The sequence below is a fragment of the Accipiter gentilis genome, chromosome 16, assembly GCF_929443795.1.
Source record: "Accipiter gentilis chromosome 16, bAccGen1.1, whole genome shotgun sequence".
Classification (NCBI taxonomy): Eukaryota; Metazoa; Chordata; class Aves; order Accipitriformes; family Accipitridae; genus Astur; species Astur gentilis.
In genome coordinates, this window is record NC_064895.1 from 4,734,053 (window position 1) to 4,759,094 (window position 25,042).

The 25,042-nt window shown below is 43.0% G+C and overlaps 1 protein-coding gene and 1 long non-coding RNA gene across 9 annotated transcripts in view; both read left to right on the top strand.

Moving 5' to 3' along the window:
- LOC126046686 (glutathione S-transferase 3-like) overlaps positions 1 to 12,300 on the top strand; it is a 110,195-nt gene extending 97,895 nt beyond the window's left edge. The window contains exons 1-7 of one of the 7 annotated variants that reach the window (XM_049819414.1): positions 1,324 to 1,337; positions 3,932 to 4,038; positions 5,869 to 5,920; positions 6,669 to 6,801; positions 8,556 to 8,697; positions 10,822 to 10,953; positions 11,508 to 12,300. In XM_049819414.1, the coding sequence (XP_049675371.1) occupies positions 3,952 to 4,038; positions 5,869 to 5,920; positions 6,669 to 6,801; positions 8,556 to 8,697; positions 10,822 to 10,953; positions 11,508 to 11,651 (690 nt within the window). In that variant the 5' untranslated portion in view covers positions 1,324 to 1,337; positions 3,932 to 3,951 and the 3' untranslated portion in view covers positions 11,652 to 12,300. Of the gene's footprint in view, positions 1 to 1,323; positions 1,338 to 1,370; positions 1,497 to 1,795; positions 1,817 to 2,668; positions 3,455 to 3,931; positions 4,039 to 5,868; positions 5,921 to 6,668; positions 6,802 to 8,555; positions 8,698 to 10,821; positions 10,954 to 11,507 lie in introns of those variants that run through there. The other 6 variants (XM_049819419.1, XM_049819416.1, XM_049819413.1 and 3 more) reach the window with 6 other exon arrangements.
- A 1,861-nt stretch (positions 12,301 to 14,161) lies between these two features.
- On the top strand, positions 14,162 to 21,798 carry LOC126046693 (uncharacterized). Of its 2 annotated transcripts, none has more exons than XR_007508391.1 (4): positions 14,162 to 14,323; positions 16,004 to 16,122; positions 18,156 to 18,293; positions 21,509 to 21,798. It is a non-coding gene; the product is annotated as an uncharacterized LOC126046693 (long non-coding RNA). The 2 variants fall into 2 exon arrangements; XR_007508390.1 differs by lacking the exon at positions 21,509 to 21,798 and adding an exon at positions 19,166 to 20,428.
- The last annotated feature ends 3,244 nt before the right edge of the window (positions 21,799 to 25,042 follow it).

Genomic DNA, 25,042 nt, shown 5'->3' on the forward strand with positions numbered 1-25,042 from the left:
TGTTTGTTTAGTCATGAGGGTTCTTTTTAAGTAAGTGTTACATTTGGTGCCTTCTCAGAGGGGTACTGCCTCCTGGTAGCTGTGCTTTTATACACAGGTTCATTGGCCACGCGATTTGAGTCTTAAGCATGAAATTTCTGTGGTATACCATGAGCTTCGTGTAAAGCTAATAGCTTAGACCTTGGATGTCAACTCCTCTGAAACTAACTGCAATGCTGAATTAAACCAGAAGATGTATAACACCTTGGAAGGACAGGCAGTTGGACTGGATAATCACTGGGTCCCTTCCAACTGAAATACTGTTTTGGTTTGTTCTATAATTGTTCTGAGTGTCTTGTGTCACCTCAGCCTTCTCCCGCCGCTTTCAAGGCAGTAGAAGCTGAAGACAGTTGATAACTTAAAAGCCAGCCCTTTTGCTGACTGTTCGCGTGGGCTTCAAATGAATTGTACAGGTGATGAACTAGGTGAAGAATACATTTACAAGTTCAAGGATGGTAGATTGTAACTGGTGTGTGTGTAAGGTGGGGAGCTCGAGGATTCGTAGGTGGGTAGGGGGTGGATGTGGGAGGAGTGATAAATGGAGCATGGCCTCAGGGATGGAAATAAAAGTTAATTGGAATTCCTCATTGCACACGTACACACCCCCACGTAGTGTGAATAAGGTATACACGGTAGACTGTTTCTGGTGCGGCACAAAACAATGGCAGACTGCCCCATGCAGTGCCTCACTTGGATGTGTCTGCAGTCTTGGAAGCTTGACTACCCTACGTTCTCCTACAAATGGACCTTGAGCTTGTTTGGAGGTTCTAGCAGGGGAGCGCAGCTACCGTATACCCTTGACCGATGAACGGTACGTCTCTATCGGGGAAGGTCGTCCTCTTCGACCGAGCGCGCAGCTTCGGGAGGGACGCACATGGAGCGGTGAGGGAGGAAGGGGACACCCGCCTAGCCAGCCAGATCAGCCGAATCAACCCTGGCGATCAATGGGGTGACAGATGTCGCAGCCAGATCGCCCTCACATCCAAAGCAACGCTGCGACCGCGAGGTTATATAAGGGCCAAGAAACCTAAGCCTCTTGGGTCACGGCGACACCGCCGACACGCAAGGCCCAGCGACACACACCGCGGAAACACCCCTCCCTAACACCGGACGCCCCGGGCTACGGAGTTCGAAACTCTTTAACCGTTCAAATTCTTTGGTTTTTTCGATTACATTTTCCACCGAGAAGCCTTTGAGAAATATGTAGATTACCGGCTTCCTATTGGCGGTTGCCCTCCGGTCGCCTCTACGCAGCGCTGAGGCTGGGGGCGGGGCGGCGGCGCCTGCTGGCAGGAGGGGTGGATGTGCGCCGTCCTTCGGCTCGGCTCGGCTGGGCTCGGCAGGGCTCGGGTTTTCCTCACGGGGTGGCCGCGCGCTGCGGGCGGGCTGGCGGCCTGTGGGGCTCTGCGGCGGGAAGCGCCGCTGCCTCGCTCGTTAAAAGCTGTGTATGTTCCCTTGTTTTCATTTTTTTTTTAATTCTCTGTGTGAATAGCGTGGGTTTCTGTGATTTCTCTTTTCCCATCGCCACCCTGGTATCCTCTGGCTCGCTTGCCGCTGGTGGTGTGGGGTTGGGGGGGCCAGCTTGCTCCGTTCTGCTCTTTGCCTCCAAGGCCTCCCACCACCACCAGCTGTCAGCGCGATGGACCCCCATTTTGTAACGCGAACCACTCTTCGTCTCGCGTCTGCGAAGAACTTGTCACGAACAGGAAGGGGTTGGAGTTGATGGCCGGGGAGGCTGCGGCCTGTCATCGCCTGAGTAGGGGACTTTACCCCACAGGTTGGCGTTACGTGACGCAGGGTGGAAAAGAGCGTCTGCCGTTGGGCGGAGGGCTGCGGTGAAAATCGGGTCCTGGAGTCTTGGATCTGCAGGACATGCCAGGAGGAGCTGGTCATCTGGGCCTTTCCACCAGTGTTCTTCTGGCCTGTGTGGCTAGGATGCGAGCGATGACTTCTTGTGCAGATATTTATGTTCCCTCTTTCCCCCTGTTAGCCCAGGTGGCCTTCATAAATCACGACAAGGGAGTAAATTCAGATCCTTTTTTTTCCCTCAAAGTCCCCTTTGTTGTTGAGATACCAGGCTGAGAGGAATAGCCAGCAACCTACCTGCGATTGCGGCTCTGGGCTGCAAATTGCCATTTTTCCTCCTCTACGTCTGGTGAGAAGAACGGGGAAGGGAGAAGGTCTTTGCCCATCCACAGGGTGCTGTCTTCCCATCAGATTTCAGTTGACAAATTGGACTTTCTCTTCCAATATTGCATGGCAGGCTCAGTCTTAGGAACCAGAATGCTACAGCTTGCTTCAAAGCTTGTTGATCCCCCTGTATTTACAAGACGAGCATCCGTCATGTCTTTACCTTCCGTTTGCCATTGCTGCATTGATGTGTGCTTGGTGACAGTGACTTGCTTATCTCCTGTGACATGTCAGTTGGCCTGCTAGCAGCATGTCATAGGAAGGTGCACTGAAGAAAAGTGACTCTTCTGTTTCCTTAATTTTTTAAACTTCAAGTTAAAAAACACCTTTTTTTTTCTTCTTTTTTCTTCTTCTGTGAATTTAGCTGTATTACAATAAACTCCTGTTTCATTCTGTTCTTGCATGTAGTTCACACTGGTAGTTTTCTTTAGTCTTTTTTGCTGTTTCTCATGCACTGTTATATTTATTAGCAGTATAGATACTACTCAGCAATGTTTTAGTTCCCAGTGACTTACCTGGGAAGAAATGGAGGCCCCTAAGCAGGCATGAAAGGCAGAATAGCCTGACTCATTTGAATTCCCATGGTAAGATGCAGTCTTGTATTTTGTGTTCTGTTGTCATGCCTGTTGGCTAACAAGTGGATTGCTTGCCTCGCATGTGCTCAAGGTCTTTCAGAGGTCACTTTTCCCCTCCGCTTATGAAGGAGCTCTTGCAACATCGGGAACTGGAGGTTATTCACATGCCAACAGCCTCTTTTGCAAGATTACTTGAATTGTGGATTGGAGTGAGAAGAAATCTCCCTACAGAGGGAAAACAGCTCTCAGTTGCAGCGGGGAGTTGCTGTTACGGAGTTCTGCATACAAAATGCCAGTATGATGAAATTTGATGCTCCTTTGGCTTACAGCTCTACAGTAGAATCCAATTCCTGCTGAGACCTAAACACTAGTCTGTTCAAAAAATAACAATTAATAGCCTCGTTTATAAAGCCATTCAAGAACTAAAATGCTGCTTGCAAAGCATGGTGTATTTGGTCAACTGAAAAGTCTGTTAAGTTTTGCTTAGCAACAGGGTTTATTAATAGAAAAAGTGCCACCAGTAGAAGTGGTGCAAAAGTCTGAATCTTTGTATTTTAATCTAGATTATTACAGAAGAAACTGGTCATTCTTTTAAAAGTTTCTACTGATTCCAGATCACATACCCTGGATCACCACAGCTAGAAAGAAAAGTGAGAAGCTTTGAAAATACATTTGCATACTTAATCTAAGTATCCATAGAATTAATGTTTATGTACTTCAGCATTCTTTGATACAAGAACTGTCAGATTTGAAAAACCTGTCTACTGCCTCTTCTCCCCTTTGATCAAAACTTGGCTTTCAGTGGTGATTGAGTAACTCCAGTGCTAAAACTTACATTTTCTAAAAGTTTTAAGGATTTCCTTAGTGGTGACTTTATTTTTTTCTGTTATCTCCTACTTCCTTGATGCTTACTTTTCCTGAATTTCAGGGAAATGAAAAGACTATGAAATACTGTGACTTGACTGTGCAGCAGTAAAACCAAATCAGTTTAGACTGAAACTTTACTGAAATGTTTTTTCAGATATTAACTTAAATTTTTGTCATGTGAGTGACCTGTTAACCATTACTCCAGCTGCCATCAGATTTTTGTATCATTATTAACTTGTTATCTTTTATTACTATTTTAGGTAACAGGAAGTTTGAAGTCATGGCCGGAAAACCAAAACTTTACTACTTTGATGGAAGAGGCAAGATGGAGTCAATTCGCTGGTTGTTAGCTGCAGCGGGGGTCGAGGTTTGTTTTAGTGTTTTTAACTTTAAGCTGAACATTGGTAAGCTCGTCTTTGAGGCAGATCACAGGTTATTAACCAAAAAAGAAAAGGCATCCCAAGACACAATAGTAAATGAGCATTGGCTATTCAGTATAATTAAACACTCTTACTTTAGGCACACAAAAGTATGGCATCAAGTTACATGTCTTCTGAGCAATGACACTGTAAACCAGTTTCTTGCTTAATGCAAGAATGCGTAATGCTTAATTAAGCATTCGATTACTGACCCAGAGCTGTTGAGCTGAATGATAGATGTGTTCCTGGCATAACAAGTATTATCTGTGCCAAGTAAAACAGCAACAATTTACTTTCTCTAGTCTTTCTGTTTTCAGTTGGATGCTCGCACAGATTTTTATTTTATTTTTCACTCCACTGGCTGCATCCTCCACAGTAAGCTATAGCACAAAATAGATTTTGTTTTACTTGCGTCATTTAGATGAGGCTTAACAGGGTGAAGTGAGCAAACTGACCCACAGATGTAGGGAAAGTAGAAGTCTCAGAGCAGGAAGAAAAATATTTGGGTAAACCAGAGAAGCAAGACACCACTTTAAAATTGTTCTTTTTAATGGGATATAATTTACTTACTCATTTGCTATCTTGGTGATAAACTGATAATTCAGTTTGAGGACAGAAATGACTAGTAGTTGCTCCAAGCGTCCTCTTTAGGACTGCAGGCTGTTACACTTCATGTGGTTACCCCTGTACTGAGCCAAGGAATATGAGTGTTTCAAAAAGACTGCCAGTCTTTATCTGAAGGCCTTACAGAAGACACAACTGGCTGCTTCCTGCATAATTTGTTCCTGTGTTTTAATTCTCTCTCTCTTTTATTTATTTTTTTTAATAAAAAAAAAATACTGACAGGTATCAATTATTACATTTTTCCTTGAGATATTCTTTTCCCAGCTTTTCATCAGCAGAAACCTGGGTTCTGAATTTTTGACTCAGTGATCACACTTGGTATGCTTGAACATTGGCACTGTTTTAGTATGCCTAATCTTCTGGGGTTTCCCTAGTATAGCAAGTCTTAATTATTAACATAAGTTGCACAGACTTTCTGAGAGAAGTTGACTGAGGAAGGATCCTTGCGAGTCCATAGCTAGGCATCTAGGGGTTGGTAAGCTCAATCATCTGCATGGTATGGCACGTGCAAACATGTACATGTAGACATCTAACTTTGGTGTTTTAATCTTGAACTGAATTCCTCTGTAAGTAGCACTGATTGGACCAGCCATCCTCAACCATGTTGAATATAACTACATCATTCTGATCACGGGCAATTCTGTATCTTTTTGTTTCTCATCTAGTGGATAATTCATCTTTAGGTATCCTAAACATGCTTCTGTACTAAACTTCCTCCTGCACGTACTGCTTTTACATTGTTTTGTAAAAGCTTCGTTTTAACTTTCTAAGTCCTGTCTAGCTCCCAAATCAAAATATCCCACAGCAGAGCTTTTTTCCCCACATACTAGAAAGAATTTTAAGGACAGCCTAGTCTGTATTGTTGACTGTCTCATGTTAAATTGCTTGTTCAATACCAAACAAACCATCCTCACTCCAGTTCTTATTGCCTGTTTTTCTGTTAGGGTTGCCTTTAGCAGCGTTTGTCAAAGATGACAGTCCAAGAGGTTTTGACAGTGCTTCTGCCCTTAGTATTTTCTTCCTTAGAGCCATATCTGGAATGGAAGGAACCATGATGTGTATATTGTTTTCCTTTTATGATGCTTAAAAAGTGTATCTGTTCTAGAAATGTGAAAAGGTGCTAATTTCCTTTTCTTCCTCATTCTATTTGTCAGTTTGAAGAAGAGTTTTTGGAAACTCGAGAGCAGTATGAGAAGCTCCTGCAAGGTGAGTCAACGTGAAACTTCAAGAAAAGTGTGGCCAGACTTTACTTAGTCTCAGAGAAGACTTTGAAGACACTGTGGGACTTTCTTTCCACACAGCAGAGAGGGGAGTAAAACTGAGAGCTGTGAACAGCTGCAGAGGCTGATTTTTTCCCCATATGTGGACAGATGCAATTGAAAATTGAAATTTCTTTCCAACCTGTAGAAATCCCCAGGCTGGCCTCTGGGTTCTTCTGTTCTCTGTTTGTCTACATGTCCTACCTGGTCCCACAAACTTACCCTGGGCTTCAGTACCTTGAAAAAACGTATCCTAAAAGTTCATTGAATGTCCTGATTTAGCTTAAGATACTGGTTTTAAGAGAGAAATTTTGGAATCTGACATTTGCTTCAACTGTGTTTTAAATAAGGGAACAGAATTTTTTAACTGTATTTAGAATTAGACACTTTTTACTCAGCTGATATGTTCAGTGTGATTGTCTCCACTGTATTTCAATTTCAGCATAAAAGCTGCTGTACACAGTCCTGACTGCAACTTCAGTGAAATTTTTTAAAAGCAAGCGTGTTAATCCACAATAATTATGTTCCACAGTTTAATTTGTCTTCACCACTGTAACTTATTGTTTGCGTGGAAGAACTCCAGTTTAATATAATGACAGCAAGCTCACCATAAAAGTAATTATATGCTGATGACAGCAAGAAATCTGATGTGGAGTTACTAGATCCAGTAGAATAATGTGTGGCTTTCCCTTTAGGTGGATCCCTGCTGTTTCAGCAAGTGCCCATGGTGGAGATGGATGGGATGAAGATGGTGCAGACTAGAGCCATCCTCAGCTACATAGCAGCAAAGTACAACCTCTACGGGAAGGACCTGATGGAGAGAGCCCTGTACTGTAACAGTACTACTCTTGTTGAATTTATTATAGTAGCTTAGATACATCTAGAATTAATTGCATACTTGCACACCCAGAGAAGCACCTGTGTGCCTCAGTGACACACAACTTGCAGTAAGCCTGACAGGCTACAGTTAGATGCAGGCCAACTGATCTGTTCTAATTTGATTATTTTTACATAAAAAATTTTTGAGGCAGGGGTTTATTGTGCTTTAGTACAGCTTGACACAGGTATTTGAGAGGTGACTAGCAGGTAAATGTTGAACTACTTTTGTAAACAGATAACTTTTTGGAAAGCAGTGGTTAGATCTGTCATTGATGCTATCTGCGATTGTGTGATGTTCCACAGCACTGTGAAAAGTGCATGGTTTAGGTCTTTGAATGTTGGGGAAAGAACAGCTAATTTTGAAAAACTTCTGGTTTCATGTGAAATTAAATCCAGGTCTTGATGTGTCTGTGTGAAGGGAAAAAAAGTATGATTGGGCTGTCTCAATATGTAGCCTTTAAATGTCTATTTGCTATTGTTTTTCAAAAGAAGGAAAACTAAAGGTCAACTAGTAAAGCATCTAACTTTAATAGATACTTTAAAATAAACTTCCATTAAACAATGCAAATGGTTGGAAGAATTGGCTGAAGCAGGTTCAGGGAAGTAACCAAAAGAATGAATATTCAGACAGGAGCCTCAGTTATAGTTTATCAGCTTCTTTATGTTGTTAATAAGCCATCATTTCCTGTAGCTTGCATTCCTTGCATACCTTTTGCTTCAAACAGAATTCTTTTACATCAAGTTTTAGATTTAGCCTGGAAGCTATTCCTGCTGTTTTACCAGTAAATATAAATGAAGTGTATTTGTTGATTTGTTCTTGGGCAGGGGGAAGGAAGCATCAGTGTTTCGAGGAAGGCTTGCTCTTATTAGCTCCAGGCTTAAGTACTTTGGATAGCTGGTCTTGTATAGTGTGGAAGTGCAGTTTTGGAAGACTGGATTAGATATCTGCAGGTGAGAAGCTGGTGTACATTAAGGCTTGCAGGAATATCTGAGATAGTTTCTTATTGCACGTAACTTGTTTAATCCTTACAGAGGCTTTTTTGAGAAGCTGTTGCCTGACAACAAAAACTGCAGTTAGTCTTATTACACAGCAGGAACTCAAATCTCTTACCACATAGGATGGTTAGAAGACTTTGTTAGACTATTTTACCAGACACTTTATTCATATTCGTGAGGACTTAATTTAAATTTGAGTCTTGTCTATGGTACAAAACCTACTGTCAGAGCTATGGAAAAATGGATAAAAGGAATGATCTGAAGAACTGCTGTACTAATAATTAAGTTAGATGCGGAACCTGGTACAGTTCAGGTTTCCAACCCCATAATTAATCTATTTGGTGCCACTTGGACTTTGGATGAAACCCTGAAGGCAGGATACATCCAGACAACTAAACCAGTTGGGGATGACTTCTTGTGGTATTGTGTGTTTCTTTGGTGATTCTAAAGTGATCTATAACACCAAAGTTAAACTTTTCTAACCTCTGTACAATCCTGTTTAATCCTGCACAATAAGGCAAGTAAAGTGCTGACAACACTACAATTATGAGTGAGAGTCAGACTGTGACATATTTTCTTTTAACTCCAAAAATAATTTTCATGAGGAGGGTGGGAAGTTCAACTTCTATTATCACAATGAAAATCTAAGAAACTCTGCTTATGAAGGTGCCCTCTTATTTAAGGTTTTTGTTTGCTTTTGTTTTAAGGATTGATATGTATGTTGGAGGAACTGATGACCTTATGGGCTTCATTTTAATATTCCCATTCTTGTCGGCTGAGGATAAAGAGAAACAACATGCTGTTATAGTCCAAAAGGCAACAAGCAGGTATTTCCCAGCATATGAAAAGGTATGTAGAAGGATCATTTCCTTCCGTTGTTCTGGAAGGATAACAATGGGAACACCGGGTATTGTACCAAAAGCAGAAAAACCAGAAAAGTATCAGTGCAGTATTTTAAACCAGGACATCACACTGTCTGCAGGCTGGAGAGATGAGAGGGAGGACAGAGCAGGTTAAATGCAGAAATTCCTAAATGAGATTTCATGGCCTGAGCAGCATCAACATTCAGACTGAACGGTCCAAGTATCCCCTTTGGCTCAAAACTGTTATGATCCAATGAATGTGTAAACCTAGCTATATACAGTTAAAAAAGCAACTTCCTGGTTTTAGGAAAAATGAAAATGTGTAACTATTTGGTTTGTGTGGCAAGGTTTCGGTAGCAGGGGGGCTGCAGGAGTGGCTTCTCTGAGAAGCTGCTAGAGGCTTCCCCCACGTCTGATAGAGCCCATGCCAGCTGGCTCCAAGTCGGACCCACCACTGGCCAAGGCCAAGCCCATCAGTGATAGTGGTAGTGCCTCTGGGAGAACAGATTGAAAACGGGGAAAAACCTATGCAACAGGCTGCAGCTGGAGGGAGCAGTGAGAATATATGAGACAAACAACCCTGCAGACCCCCAGGTCAGTGAAAAAGGAGGAGGTGCTCCAGGTGCCAGAGCAGAGATTCCCCTGCAGCCCATGGGGAAGACCCTGGTGAGGCAGGCTGTCCTCCCCAGCCCAGGGAGGTCCACAGTGAAGCAGATCTCCACCTGCAGCCTGGGGAGGACCCCACGCCGGAGCAGGGGGATGCCCGAAGGAGGCTGTGACCCCGTGGGAAGCCCGTGCTGGAGCAGGCTCCTGTAGGACCTGTGGCCCTGTGGAGAGAGGAGCCCACGCTGGAGCAGTCTATTCCTGAAGGACTGCAGCCTGTGGGAAGGACTCACATTGGAGAAGTTTGTGAAGGACTGTCTCCCGTGGGAGGGACCCCACGGTGGAGCAGAGGAGGAGTGAGGAGTCCCCCCCCTGAGGAGGAAGGAGCAGCAGAGACAAGGTGTGAGGAACTGACCCCAACCCCTATACCCCGTCTGCCTCTGCCATTCAGGGGGAGGAGGTAGAGAATTAGGGAGTGAAGCTGAGCCCAGGAAGGAGGGAGGGGTGGGGGGAAGGTGTTCTTAAGATTTGGTTTTATTTCTCATTATCCTACTCTGATTTGATTGGTAACAAATTAAACTAATTTGCCCACATCAAGTATGTTTTGCCTGTGACAGCAGTTGATGAGTATCCCTCCCTGTGCTTATCTTGACTCATGAGCCTTTCATTATATTTTCTCTCCCCTGTCCAGCTGAGAAGGGGTGTGATAGAGCAGCTTTGGTGGGCACCTGGCGTCCAGCCAGGGTCAAAGGCAATGCCATTTTAGAATAGCAAACTGTCAGCTTTATTTAAATTTCAAATACATCTACATTTTTTTTTAACTACAGTAATAGACAGCTATCACTGCTGCCTTCCAGTCTGAGTGGTCTGCTGCTGAAGCCATACTGGAATCTTGGCCTTTCTGTAACTGATCTTAGAGAGGACCTAAGAGGTGCTCTCAATGGAAATTAACATACACAGGCAGGATGATCTGGCAGAAATAGCTGTTTTTCTGTTTTAAAGACTAAAGGGAAGACAGTTTCCTACCTAAATACCAGCTCTCCTATAGGTGGCTGCCAGAGTTCATTCTACCCTAGATTCCATTTGTTGCATCCTAGCCCCAATGCTTTAGGATGATCACCTCTCTTTTACATTCTCTATTTTCGCACTGAAGCTGTAACTACGTACAGAAAAATTCAAGATTGATTACGCTGGAAAGGAGTGAATACCATGGACGTGTCTAACCCTGTAGTCCAGTCTGTGGGGTTACCTAGGGCTATAAGAGAAACCCTGGGATTCTAGACTGCCGCTGTGAAGACTGCTCATAGATATCCCATAAAATGGTCAGTGATCACAGGCACTGGGCCCACATTCCCCACACTATTACTATCCCTAGTTGCATAGGAGAAAAAGGTGAAAAGAAGAGGAGGCAGTAAGTATTGTCAAAGAAGGTGTGCTTGTGCATTTTGAAAACATCAACCCCAGCTGGCTATCCACATCTGAACATTTTTATTTATGACACTTCTAGGTTTTGAAAGACCATGGGCAGGACTTTCTTGTTGGCAACAGTTTTAGCTGGGCAGATGTTCATCTTCTTGAAGCCATTTTAATGGTAGAAGAGAAGAAGTCAGATGTGCTCTTAGGTTTTCCTCAGTTACAGGTACCTTACACTAATAATACACTCATGGCTGGAAATGTGATAAATGATATTTCAAAATCTGTTGTGTGTAGATAATTCCACAAAACAAGAGCATTTGTCACTCCTCTTTCCTTGTAGTCTTGTTCTTGCTTTAGGAAGAACCTCATAATATGTTTCATCTAGAGAACCTGTTATTTTTCTGGAGTAATTCCTGTATAGATCTGAAGAAATCCACCCTCCTTTTTATTTCCATCCCCTCACCAGTTCTGTGATACCTTTAAGCAGAAGATATTTTCTGGATCACAAGAAGTGATCTGCGTAAAGTACACGTCTGAAACCACAGATAACTGTTTCCACTTCATCCCATATCAATACAAGACAGAGGGCTGTTTTATTACTCTTTAACAAGGTTGGAGGGGAGCGGGGGGGAGTAAAATTCATCCATGGCTAAAACTGTATTTCCTGTCTTGCCTTATACAACTTTTTGAAGGATGTTACACAAATCAGTAAAATTGTTTTTCCTTGTGTTACTTCCTGTTCTTTAAATACCATGTACTTACTGTTTACCTTTTTAGGCATTTAAAGCAAGGATAAGCAGCATCCCCACAATCAAGAAATTTCTAGAGCCAGGAAGCCAGAGAAAACCTGTTCCTGATGATAAATACGTGGAGACGGTGAGGAGAGTTCTCCACATGTATCATGACAAGAACGCAAATTAGTGTGCCTAGCTAAAACAGCAGTTGTGCTCAGTTTAAGAGAACTATCAGATTGCACATGTACAATTATACTGCAGAGAGAAGGTAAAGGGCTGTTTGAAAGGAGTTTCAATGGGCAGTATCTTATGTTCTTTCATACAAAATGCAGTAGGCAGGTATCTTTTATAACACTTTACTACTAGCCTATTTTTCTCCTTCATTCTTCTTGAGATTTTTTTTGGTAACTTTAAGCAAGTGAAGTGGCAGCAAGCGTGCTGTCTTCCTGGAGACTTTGGAAGAGCAAAAAAGAAGGAAATGTGAGTTGCTGACTGGCAGCTTCAGCATATTCTGCTAGTTCTGAGAACTTTCTTCTGAGATCCAGATCAGATTTTTGTATGATGATTGCTCCCAATTCAGGCCTTTATTGTTTTTAATATCACTGTAGGCAAATGAAACAAGTGGTTTTTAAAGAAAGTATGAGGAAGGTGTTTCTCTTGCCAGTCCTATTGGACATCAGTGACTTGTCTGAAATATCAGCATTGTGCCTTTATAACTAAGCTGCACTTTTCTCTCATTGCTGAATTAGGAAACAAATTGACTGCCAAATGGCATTTTTTTGTGTAACTGCTGTATCTAGAGGATCTGTTCTAATCAAATAAACTTTTTACTTTTATGTGGTCGTGTTGTCATATTGTGTCATGAATGAAAGTTGGGGCATACAAACTCCATTTTTACTTTTCTTGGAGGATAAATTCTTTATACTTCATATGAAGAGGATCCTTGTTAATCCATATGCCTCATGCAAAGGCATTTAATTTGCATTTATAAACCAGAGAAGGGATATGTGAAGGAGAGGTAGTAAACCAGTAAACCGTCACACAAACCTGGTGTAGTTCCTAAGGTTTAATACCTTCCAAACTTAAAATGTTATTTCTTTTCCTCCCCCTTTTTTTTTTTCCTTAAATCTATGGTTTCAGCTGATGACTTGACAAAAGAATTTCAAATGCTTTTAATCACTTCAATAAATTGCACTGATGCTTTGAAAAGCTGCTCTATAGGATGTTGTCTTGGGGTTTCACATCTGTTATTTTTAGTTCTATATTAATGATACAGTTTACAAGAAAAGACTTGCGTGCAATCCCTAATGGCATTGTTTAATTCCTGTGTTAGCTATGGGTTGAGAAATAAGATGCTGCTTGACCTTGGAATGCTGTGAGTACACTTGTCTGATATTTGATGAATGAGTTGCCCACTTGAGAGCTCATCAATCTTCCCAGCTTCAGTGTGACTGAAGTTCTCAGCACTATAAATACTTTTCCTTCATTGCCAGGAATTACAGGGTTTATATTGACCTACGGTGTCTTATCTGTCACCTGCCTTCCTAATGTCAATTGCAATTACAGTTTAGTCCTTGGTTTAATCCCAGATTAGTTTTATATGAAAGTTTGGAAAACCCTGTGGTTGATCTCAATTCCTTTGCTAAGTGAACTTTTTCACCAGAATATGAGGAAAGTTGTGGTGTAATGCTGTTCAAACAAATGTTCCACGAGCAAAGATGCAGAAGACATAGGAGGTGACTGTCTGCCAGTACTGGTCGGTGATAAGCCTAATAGCTGATGATCATGTATGATGGGTTGATCCTGGCTGGATGCCAGGTGCCCACCAAAGCTGCTCTATCACACCCCTTCTCAGCTGGACAGGGGAGAGAAAATATAGCAAAAGGCTCACGGGTCAAGCTAAGGACTGGCAGAGATCACTCCCCAATTACTGTCATGGGCAAAACATACTTGATGTGGGCAAATTAGTTTAATTTGTTACCAATCAAATCAGAGTAGGATAATGAGAAATAAAACCAAACCTTAAAACACCTTCCTCTCACCCCTCCCTCCTTCCTGGCTCAACCCCACTCCCAGTTTTCTCCACCTCCTCCCCCCCAGTGGCGCAGGGGGACGGGGAATGGGGGTTGGGGTCAGTTCCTCACACCTTGTCTCTGCTGCTCCTTCCTCCTCAGGGGAGGACTCCTCACTCGTCCCCTGCTCCACTGGGGGGTCCCTCCCACGGGAGACAGTCCTCCACGAACTTCTCTGGCATGGGTCCCTTCCATGGGCTGCAGTCCTTCAGGCATTGACTGCTCCAAATGGGTCCCACATGGGGTCACAAGTCCTGCCAGCAAACCTGCTCCAGCGTGGGCTTCTCTCTCCATGGGGCCACAGGTCCTGCCAGGAGCCTGCTCCAGCGCGGGCTTCCCACGGGGTCACAGCCTCCTTTGGGCGTCCCCCTGTTCCGGCGTGGGGTCCTCCCCGGGCTGCAGGTGGAGATCTGCTCCACCATGGACCTCCCTGGGCTGCAGGGGGACAGCCTGCCTCACCAGGGTCTTCCCCATGGGCTGCAGGGGAATCTCTGCTCTGGCAACCCTGTACTGCTCCAGGTCTGGCCCAACTGGTGGGTCATTTCCTGATATTTCAGTAAATAGTTGATGAGAACTATTATTCTGTTTGTTTATTTTTTATTTATCTTGATTTGGTTTGAGGTGAAGACACCTAAACTTGTTTATATATGACCTAGTGTGTACTTCTTCTAACATGTACAGCCATTTTTGCTTATGCTATCATTGCAGGCCTACATGGTGTGGCACAGTCCTGTGGGTTAACCCTGTCTAAGGATGCAGCATTTCTTATGTGGATATTCCCACACAGGTTTGTCAGTTTAGTTTCTAACCTGTACGGAGTGTGGTCTTTCAAATTTTGGGCAAACGAGGGAGGAAATCAGCTTATATCTAAGTCTTTTGTAAAAGATCCCCATACCGAGTATCTTTGAGTCCTGGTACAGCTCTCTAGCAGTAATTATTACACTCTTTAGCTGACTTTGGTAATGCTTTTAAGACACATCAGAGCACGTGAGTTCTGTTACCAGCCTTCAGGACAGTAGTGAGCAAAGAAGATATACAGACGTTTGTTGCCGTTTCTCCTATGTCTTCGATGTTGCTGGCCCAATAATTCCTGGCTCAAAAATAGTTAAGAATGCATGATAACCTCATGAATTCACTCTTAACTGTGAGGTTCACTCTTAACCGTCCAAAGCATTTAGGTGTTAGACAGGCAGTTTTGATGCATTTTCCAAGAAGGACTTGGGTTTGTCTTCAACCCTTACTCTGGTAAGACCTATTTATTTACAAATCAGCCTGCAGCATTATTCCAATAGCCAGGCAAAAGTTATGCTTAGTGGGAGTAAGGGTTGTGGTCCTACACAACCTGTTTTCATTGAAAACATTCGCTGTCAATGAAATTGCAAGTTCATTCCCATTGAAAGCACTGGGAGAATTCTTATTGATTTAACAGTGAGTCCAGAATATAGGCTTTAGTACAAGTTAGGGTTTCTGGTGACAGTATGGGATCTTTATAGATTACTCTGCATTGTGTTTGCATGTATTTTGGTAGGTTGCAGTTAATTCCAATGGATCTTTAGTATTTGGGTGAGCACTTCTGAAGGGGCAAAAGAAGTGCCAGCTATTCACAGGGATTTTGCAGATCTCCTGCATGCTTCTTGTGGCAGTTCTTCATACCTGAGTATAGCAACACTAACCAAAAAAAAGCAAGATGCCAAATTCAGGCAAAACTAGTCGGACAAACTGACTGGAGGGTTCCTAATGCTTACAGCAGGCATTTGACAGATTTTTCTATGCTTAGTAGAGAGATACAAAATCCCCTGCAAGAGCTATACTTTATTTCTGATGTCTTTACTGTGTACCCTATTCATAGTGAATAGTTCAGGCTGTGGTTTTACAGCCAACTCTCTCACCAAAAAAGACGGGCCTTCCTTGTCTATACCATCTCCTTCCCTGCTTTTCTTGTCTTCCAACATAAGCTGAACCAGTTGAAAACTCTAGACTATTTATTTTAAGGGTGATTTTTTTACTGGATCAGACATTTAATCGCACAGTCAGCTAGATTGCTGGTGCCAGCACAAGTTAGGCATTAAGAACAAGTGTCTGCGAGCCACAGAGGGGCTATGACCACTCCCTTAATTGCACTCTTTTCAGTTGTGTAGATCAGCTTAAGCATTTATAAAACTACTGCCAAAACATACTGGATACATCAGTACAGCAGTCAACATACTCCTACAAAATAATTTTTGTAAGTCATTTTCACTTAGTGAATCGCTTTCCTGATCCCTGAGAGGATCATCACTATGCTTCCTATACAATGCAGTTACCACTATCGCTGTACTTAGGCACAGAAATGCATATTTTTAAAAAGATGTATTTTATGGTAAGAATTTTTTGGTTTTACCTCAGTAACAATCACCTTTCAACACTAAAATGTGTTTGTTCCTGGCCCATATTTAACAGCATGCTGTGTCTTTATCCCGCTGTTTAGGGCCATAGGAAAGCGGCTGCAGCCTGAGGTCATCTTTCCTAACACACTTACCTTGTTACCTTTCCAGTTTAAAGGAGAATTTCTGGAAAGCAGAGACCAGTCTAGGAAGTTATTGCAAGGTAGGATGTTTGACAGTCTTGAATGACTTCTACCAGATTTTGTTACCTTGCGTACTACCATGAAACCAGTCTCCAGCTTTCCCAGCCTGAGTCTATATTAGCTCAAAATTATCAAAGGAGTGTGCGTTTAGTGCTTAGGCTCAGGCTGCTACCTGCCATCTTTTTCCTTCTGTCAGTACTTGTGATGGGGTGACATTGGTGGGCTGCCAGATGCCCACCCAGATGCTCTCTCACTGCCCCTCCTCAACAGGATGGGAAGAGAAAATAAGATAAAAAAGCTTGTGGGCTGAGATAAAAACAGGGAGATCACTTACCAATTACTATCATAGGCAAAACAGACTTGATTTGGGGAAAATTAGTTTTCATTTATTGCCAATTAATATAGAGTTGGATGGTAAAAAACTAAGACAAAAGCTTAAACACCTTCTTCCCACTCTTCTTCCCAGGCTCTTCTTCCCTCTTTTGTTCCCTACTCCTCTACCTCCTCCCCTCCTTCTCCTCTCGTGTTCACAGGGCTGTTTCTCACAGCTCTTCCCTCACACACTACCGTGCAGTGTTTTGCCTCTTCTTAAATATATTTACGCCAAGGCACCCCCACCTTGTCTGCGGGGCTGAGCGGTGCCCTGGGGTGGGTGGGTTGGAACTGGCTGGAGCCGGCTGGAACCGGCTGTGTCCGGCTCAGAGCAGCCCCAGCCGCTCCTCACAGAGGCTGCCCTGCAGCCCCCCACTGCCAGTAGCTGGGTGCCTACACCCCATACATAAGTATCTGTTTTTATGTGGTACAAATAAGCTTGCCCCTTGGCTGGTGTTTTGGGTTTGTGTGGCGGGGTTTTGGTAGCGGGGCAGGGGCTGCAGGGCCGGCTCCTGTGAGAAGCTGCCAGAAGCTTCCCCGGCTCCAAGTCGGACCCGCCGCTGGCCCAGGCCGAGCCCGTCAGTGACGGCGGTAGCGCCTCTGGGAGAACCGAGTTCAGAAGGGGAACAAACCTGCAGGGAGTGAGGGGATCGGAACGGGAGAGGAACCCCTGTGCAGATCCCGAGGGGAGTGAGGAAGGAGGGGAGGAGGAGCGGGGCAGAGAGGAGCCCACGCCGGAGCAGGGGGATGGATGCCCCCCAAGATGGCCGCCGCTCCCTGGGAGAGCCCGCGCTGGAGCAGGCTGTGCCTGGAGGACTGCAGCCCGCGGAAAGGACCCACGGTGGAGAAGTTCGTGGAGGACTGTCTCCCGTGGGAGGGACCCCCCGGTGGAGCAGGGGCCGAGTGCGGAGTCCTCCCCCTGAGGAGGAAGGAGCGGCAGAGACAAGGGGTGAGGAACTGACCCCAACCCCCATTCCCCGTCCCCCTGCGCCGCCGGGGGGAGGAGGGAGAGAAAACCGGGAGTGGGGTTGAGCTGGGAAGGAGGGAGGGGTGGGGGGAAGGTGTCCTGAGGTTTGGTCATACTTCTCATTATCCTTGTTTTGATTTGATTGGTAGTAAATTAAATTGATTTTGTTTCTTCCCCAAGTTGAGCCCGTGACCATAAGTGGGGAGTGATCCCTCCCTGTGCTTGTCTCGACCCACGAGCTTTTCTTTGTGTTTTCTCCTCCTCATCCCACCGGGGCCAGGGGGGAGGAGTGAGCGAGCAGCTTCTTGGTGCTTTGTTCTGGCTGGGCTTAAACCACGACAGCTGCTTTCCAAACAGGCCGTGGGGATTACTGAAACCTGCTGGTGGTCTTGGAGCTAGTACTTATGTGCGTTGACCACTGCTTTGAGGTTCAAGAGAGGGAAGTTCGCATTTCAGAGAAGATGCATAGGAGCTGGACATCGGGTCCCTGCCTCTGTGCTGCTAGTGCAGAGTAGTCCTCGCCACCCAAAATTCAGAGTTGCATTAAACCCCGGTCTTGCTCCTAGGAAAGGCTTTTCTATATCATTTTTACTGTGGGGGGAAATGTCAGCTGCAGGTAACTACTAGGCATGTTTCATTTCATTCAGCTCCATTTCAACAATGCAGGAGCTGTGAGCACTGAATTACATTGATGTTACTTTTTTCTGTCCCCAGATGGGGCCCTGCTCTTTCAGAAGTGCCCATGGTGGGGACTGGTGGGATGAAGACAGTGCAGCCCAGAACAATCCTCAGCCGTACAACCTGAAAAGTACAACCTCTATGGGAAGGACCTGAAGGACAGAGCCTGCTACAGTAACTTTAAACTTCTAAGCACTAGATATCAGCTTTTGAACTGTGACTGCTTTTGTAGTCAATGAGAAGAAATAAATATCACCAGATGGCAATTTATCTGGTTAGGTTAAGGCATCGTTAACCTCTTAGTGTATAACTGGAAGCATGTCTGCCAGCCACCTAGGAGTGCAGGGCAGAGATCAGGCATATATATACACATCTCCAGCACCCCCTTCCAGGCTTTGACCTGTAAAACTTTCTTTGTTGGTGTCTGTTGGAATTTCTCATGCTGCAGCCTGTGCCTGTTGTCTCTCCTCCTTTCACTATGCTCCTCTGAGCAGTCTGGACCTGGCCCCTCTGTAACTACATATTAGGTAGGCGAAGACAGCAATGAGATCTTTGGCACTTTCCTATTTAACATTTTTATCAAGGGGCTAAAAGAAAAATTAGCACAGTTCACATAAGATAAAAAAATAAAGTGACAATAGGGAGGAAGGGTGAAATTCAGTGATCTGAATCAGTATGCATACTAGGAATGAATAAACAAGATGCATCTAGTGTAGCTAAATTCAGTTTATATGAATTCCCACTGATGTGAGAAGCAGGAACTCAGAGGAGAGAAGCTGAAGGACATGGTGGATAATCAGCCATATATGAGCTCCCACCGTGGCACTGTCATCCAAAAAACCTAACATGACCTTGGCGTATCATGGAAACGTTCAAATAGCATGGTTGTATAACTCCGTGTCCAACTCTGACATTGACCCATGAAGTACCTAGCTATAGACATCAGTTCTTAATCCTAATGCAGAACTGGGGACAATTTTCTGGTTATGCTTCAGGTTCCAACTCATTTATGTTGCTTGCCCTACAACTGCTACTTTCCATTTCAGACCAATTCCTACACTGCAGCAGAACCTCTCATTTCTCACATTTGGAAACATCATCCAAGAGAAGATGGAATGGAAATGTTATCCTTTCTGGCAAGAGAAAACCAGCTTCACCTCATCCTTCAGCCTTAGAAGCCATAGCTTAGCACATATGACCCCAGCTGTGCCAGCCCACTCGGATACACTTTAGTTCAAGCATAGATCATGCCTCCACTAGCTTTCTCAAGGAAGTAGCTACCTTACTTAACTCTTGCCATTATTCAGCAGACAGTTTTACTGTAGGAGAACTTTACTCAAGGGATGATCTGGGAGAGAACTCTTTGTTCTGGATTCCTTTGAAAACCTGCTCCGAACAAGTATTTCTCTAAGAAGGGGTTGCACAGAGACAGCTTTGGAATAAACAGTGTAACTCTCACTTTGCAGAGTATCTCACTGCTTACGTTCTCGCAAAGTATGCCCACACAACAAAACAAAGGTATAATAGGAGCATGTGTATCTTAACCTTAATTAAACAAGCACACTGTTTATTTTTCTAGTGCCATGGTACCTTCTTGCTAATAGTAACAGGCGCTAATATGAAGCGGTGCAGGGTTGAGGCTGGAGAACATTCATCTCCGGGATCCAGGGATCATTTTTGCCCTACAAAAGGGACAGGGTAAGACTTCACTAGTTGGAGAGTGTTCTTCACCTCTTCAAGCCTGAATACTGAAAACAAGCGTATGGGTTTGGGCCCCAAAGATTGGTCTCTTTTCTGCTCATTCCTGTGAAGAAGACTAGGAATCTCCACATTCAGCAGTGAATCATGGCCCCATCAACACTTTCCTAACATGAGTTTATTTACTTTTCACAACTTTATTATCTTTTACATAAAGACCATACACAGTTTCAGCGTGGTTCTCAAGCGCACCAAAGCTGCCTTTCAATATTCCTGCTATGGCAAGGGCAGTTCAGTTCTATGTATACATACATTCAGTTTAACCTCCCACTGTGCAGTCTAATGAAGAGAAGCTTATGTATGTGTAAGTGAGATATTGCCTTTGTGAAGTGAGCACTGAGGTCTATAGCACTGCTAACTAGCTGGGAAAGAAGAGCCAGATTCCTATTCCCTTACCAAAATTGCACTGAAAACCTCTCCTTGAGGGCAAAGGAAAAGCAAGTGGAGGTTTGTATCTATCTGACCCAATGCACAGATGACTAACCATGTATCTTTCCCTCCAGTTTTAATATATCTTATACCATACCTACAGTTTCTTCTGATCATTTTTTATTCATAGATTTTATGGAAATGTAGCAACTCTTGTTGTTGCACACATGTGCAATTTATAAAACTGTCCACGGATGCAGAAATAAACCTGAAATGTAGGTTTAGGTCATGAATATCTCCATCAACTCTGTACTGGAGCAAAACTGAGAAAAGTAATTAGGTTTTTAATTCCTGTAAACATTTTTCCTCTTGAATCAAGCTAATTACAATCTTTCATGTCTGTCAAACTTCTGTGGGTAGAAGTCCAGCAACTGATTGAAGCTATCCTAATGGTAGAAGAGAAAGTGCCCTCCATTCTTTCCCAGTTTCATTTTCTGCAGGTAATTAAATCAAATGGTATTCATTCAAAGTTTTGAGGAAGACAAGTTAAAATGCTTGGCAGTTCCTTGCACTATCACAGAATGCAGAAGCAATCAAGTGAGGACCAGGAAATACAGCTAACAAAGTAAAATACAAAGAATAGAAAATGAAAAAGCAGAGCTGAGAAATGCACATAAAAAGTGAATTACAGTCCAATTTGTTTAAAAAATTATTAGATAAATTATTTTTTATGCATGTGGTCCCAGTAAGAGAGACAGAGAAGGGCTTTCATCTCCCCTATCTTATAACAGAAGTGGAATAAGACACTCAATGAAATTAAAAGCAGCAAAATACAAGCAATGAAGGCAACATTTTCACACCAAGATGGTGGAAATCATTGTTAGAGTATATCATTGAGGCCAGGAATTTAAAAGGATGGAACTGCTATCAAGGGTATAATAATAAATGCTGTGAAATCTTGAAAGATATTGAACATTCAGGGGTTAAGCAGCTCTCTAGTGCTCAAAGATTAAATTATGAAAGGCAGATTATCCCACTACTGATCATTGCATAGTTTTATACCTGGCCTTGTAGACTTGTACCATCTGACTTGCACCTACTTTTCTCTGAGATTGTACTGGCTACTCCTAGGAAACTGCCTCCTCCCTCATCATGAGCCCTGAGCCACCATCTGATGAAGCTGATTTCACAGGCTTGTGTTGGCTTGTCATTAGAACTTTTCCCACCCCTATTCTTAGAAGTTGCATTGTTTTCAATTTTAGGCTTTTAAAGCAAGAGTAAGCAACATTGCTAGAAATAAGAAGTTCCTCCAGCCTGGCACCCAACAAAAGCCACCGCCAGATGAAGAAGCTGTAGCATTAACAAACAGATTCTTTACCAGGAAATTAAGCCAGGTTCCACCTGCTGTCATTTTTCAACCCTTTTTCCTACTTAAACCTTGATTTTTGTTCTTCTAGATTTGTACAATCTTGCACATGCAACATTAACAAATGAATCTCGTGCTGAAAACATTGTTAGAGAGCAAGCCGAGTTACATTTCACAAACTGTTATGTTACCTGCAAGAAAAGTAAATGCAGAGTTAGAATGTTACTCATAAATGTCAGTAAAATCCATACATTTTACAATTTTGACCATGATACCAAACAGTGAATAAAGAGTATCTTAAAAGTGGGATAGTTCTAGATTGTATAAATAATGTGTTACTAATTTTGTTTCATTGAATCTTTTTATGCTGACAGATCTGTGTAAGAGGTTTTAAGGGAAGTAGAGAATATTTGCCTTTTGAAGATAAATTAATGCTGAAATCTGTATTAGGGTTCTGGGGTCTTATGAAAATTCTGATGAACTCCAGGGAAACACGAACTTCAGTGAAAACAAAAGTGTTTTATGAGAGAAGTGGGCTTATGGTCAATAAAACTTATTTCTCCTTGTCTGAGAAGTATACATAAATCTGGTTTTATTTAAAAAAGGACCAAAATAAAAAAAAAAAAAATGTTTTACAGGATGAGAGCTGGATTTAGATTTTTTCAGGTGATCAATTTTTATCTTTCTTTTATTGCAACCCCTCCCGTTTTATTGGGAAAAAACCCCCAAATTGTTGTTCAGCTTTATAATTAGTCAACATCAGATAAAAATAGGATTGAAATTTCTGCTCTACTTCTTTACACCCTCTTCTGAAAATAAAAAGATTCTTTAAACCTAATCTTAGTTTATTATTAGTTTTAGTTGTAACAATGCACATAAACTGAAAGTCTTAGAAAGTTTCACAGCAGACACCAGAGACTAAACGGAGGAAACATATACTTACACAAGTTTCTATCAAAATAGGAAATAATTGTAATACATGAGTTACTTAAGGTAAATATTTCGAATGAAATTTGTACTGCTAAGGTTATTTTTCAGATGCCTTTGAAGCCTTGATCTTGCCTATCTTGTGCCTATATAAATCAGCCTTTTGACCGTGTTAGGATACTTAGATCAATAAAGACTAACTGATCCGAATAACATTCTGTAAACTGGCTCTCCATTTAAGCTCTCTTTGCCAGCAGCACAATGAGTGTAAATCAGAATTAGGATTACTGTGCTGGTGGTCCGGCAAAGTGGCAAACAGTTTACAGAAATATGTGTAAGGGTGAATACAGGCTTGGTTAACCTTGCTCTCAGGCAGTCAGTAAAGCTTCCAGGACAGAACCCGAGCAGTCGCTGAAGGTTTGCAGCAAGTCTAGGCTTGAGTGATGCATGACTTGTTCTGACTATTCATGTGGACTCTTTTTATCACAGTGGTGGTGTGCTTCAGTTTAGGAGCTCGATAAGCAGCATGGGGAGAATCCTCCTACCCCCCTGTTTAATTCTCTGGTGGCAGTTAGTTGCATACCCTGTCCCCACCTCTAAGAGGATGCTGCTGGAAGCTGCAATTGGGCACGGTCCCCCAAGCCAGCTGCTTAGTGGTTTGTGAGGATTGCAGGCAGGTACATTTCAAGAAGACTTTGGAGTTGTCTAACCTACAGCATAATAAAGGGTGTCCACAGAGCACAGTGGGAACTCAACAGGCCAGACCATGGTATATGCACTATTTAAAATCCACCTGTGCCCAAGGTCACTTAAGTGGTACCTGGGCTCCATGCCAACTGCCTGAATACTCACGGGCATGGCTTAACAAATTATTTGTAAAAGAAACTTATTTTATTTTCTACTCTAGAGGTTTACAGAACAGCTATTCAAGTCATAGATAACGGTAACCTCATTGATACAATACCTTTAGATGTCAAGGGAGCTTTATAATTACATTATGAAAGGCTGTGCTGGAAGCAAAATAAAAAGAGAACAAGGGGGAAAGTCTTTCTGGCAAACAGGAATGTGTGGAAGTGGAAAAACAGTCAACGTTGGTTGTGGCCATGTTCAGCAAATCCAAAAAGCATCAGAATGCTTTGCTTGCCCCCTCATCCCTGAGCCTCAAATCAGAGACCTCTTCCTCCCCTTTGCCATCAAGCCTATTGCTGCCATTGGCAGCATTTAAGATTGCAGAAAGGACAAGGAGACAATAGTTACTTGCATGCTCTTCTGGGGTCACTGTTCCTGAACCAACTCTTGCACTCGGTTACATGCTGATATCAAAGACCTCAAAAAGCAGGAACAGATTAACCTTGATTCAATGCTGCCATCATGGACAGGTATGAAAAACCAGTCCTTTCTTACTCAGCTATCCCTTCCTGCTTGTGCCGCACTGCTATTGTAGCCACATCTACATTAGTGGTTTAGGCATATGGGGACCATTGGCTGGCACTGCTGCCAGCTAGCATGGTAAAGCATGCATTTAGACCACGCTCCTAGCTTCCAAAATAGGGTGTCATACTCACACAGCCCGCTGGGAACAGTTCTGGACCGATGCTGGACTTCCGACCCATACTTGGGAATTTTCTGGGGGATGGAAACTGGGTTTGACATAGAAACAATACAGAAGTTTGTATTTAATGCTGTGCTTTATTCACTAAATGATGAACCCAAGGAGAGTTAGAATTAGGCAAAGTGTAAAGAAGCACCATACAGTTGTTTTTTGCTGACACCATCAACCTTTGAAGCACCTAAATTACAAATTTGCAAGAAGCCTCTAGTGGAAGTGCATTCTCTAGAAGAGACTGCCAGCAATTGCCAGGCAGAGAAACCATAACGAAACTCCAACTGTGAGGAAAAAAGAAAGTAGCAGCCTTGGGGGGATTTCCTCGATAGTTACCTAGAGATTTTTGTCCTGAGATTCCCCACCTTGAGGTGCTGTGTTAGTACAGCCACAGCTTTAGTCTGATAAATACAATTTTGATAACAGTGTGGGTTCTGTGAACAGATCTTCAGATCAGCTGTATTGACATCTGCTGCAGGGATGGAAAGTGATGCCCAACATCACATGTGGGTCTATGAGATGAGAATCTGACAGAGAGGTGAGAATCTGATCTTTGGCACCCAAAATCCCATTTTCCGTCTGCTATGCCATCCTTGTGTCTGTTCACATCCAGTTTCAGTTTTGGTATTTTTACCTGAAATGTAGATAGCAAAGCTGAAGCAGTTACTTTTCATGGAAACAGGGTAGGGAAATCATGAGTATTGGCCACATACACTCAATTTCCAAAATTAATGCTATTGCCTTAAGACATGGGGTGAGTTGTGACATAAACTGTTCAGCTATTTTTTATACCAAGTTATCACTAAGTAAGTTTGATACTTGCAAACTGTATTTCAAAGTAATTGAGCATTGTTATCCCATACTTTGGGTATCTTTTCTGTGCCAGCCATACAGCACTGA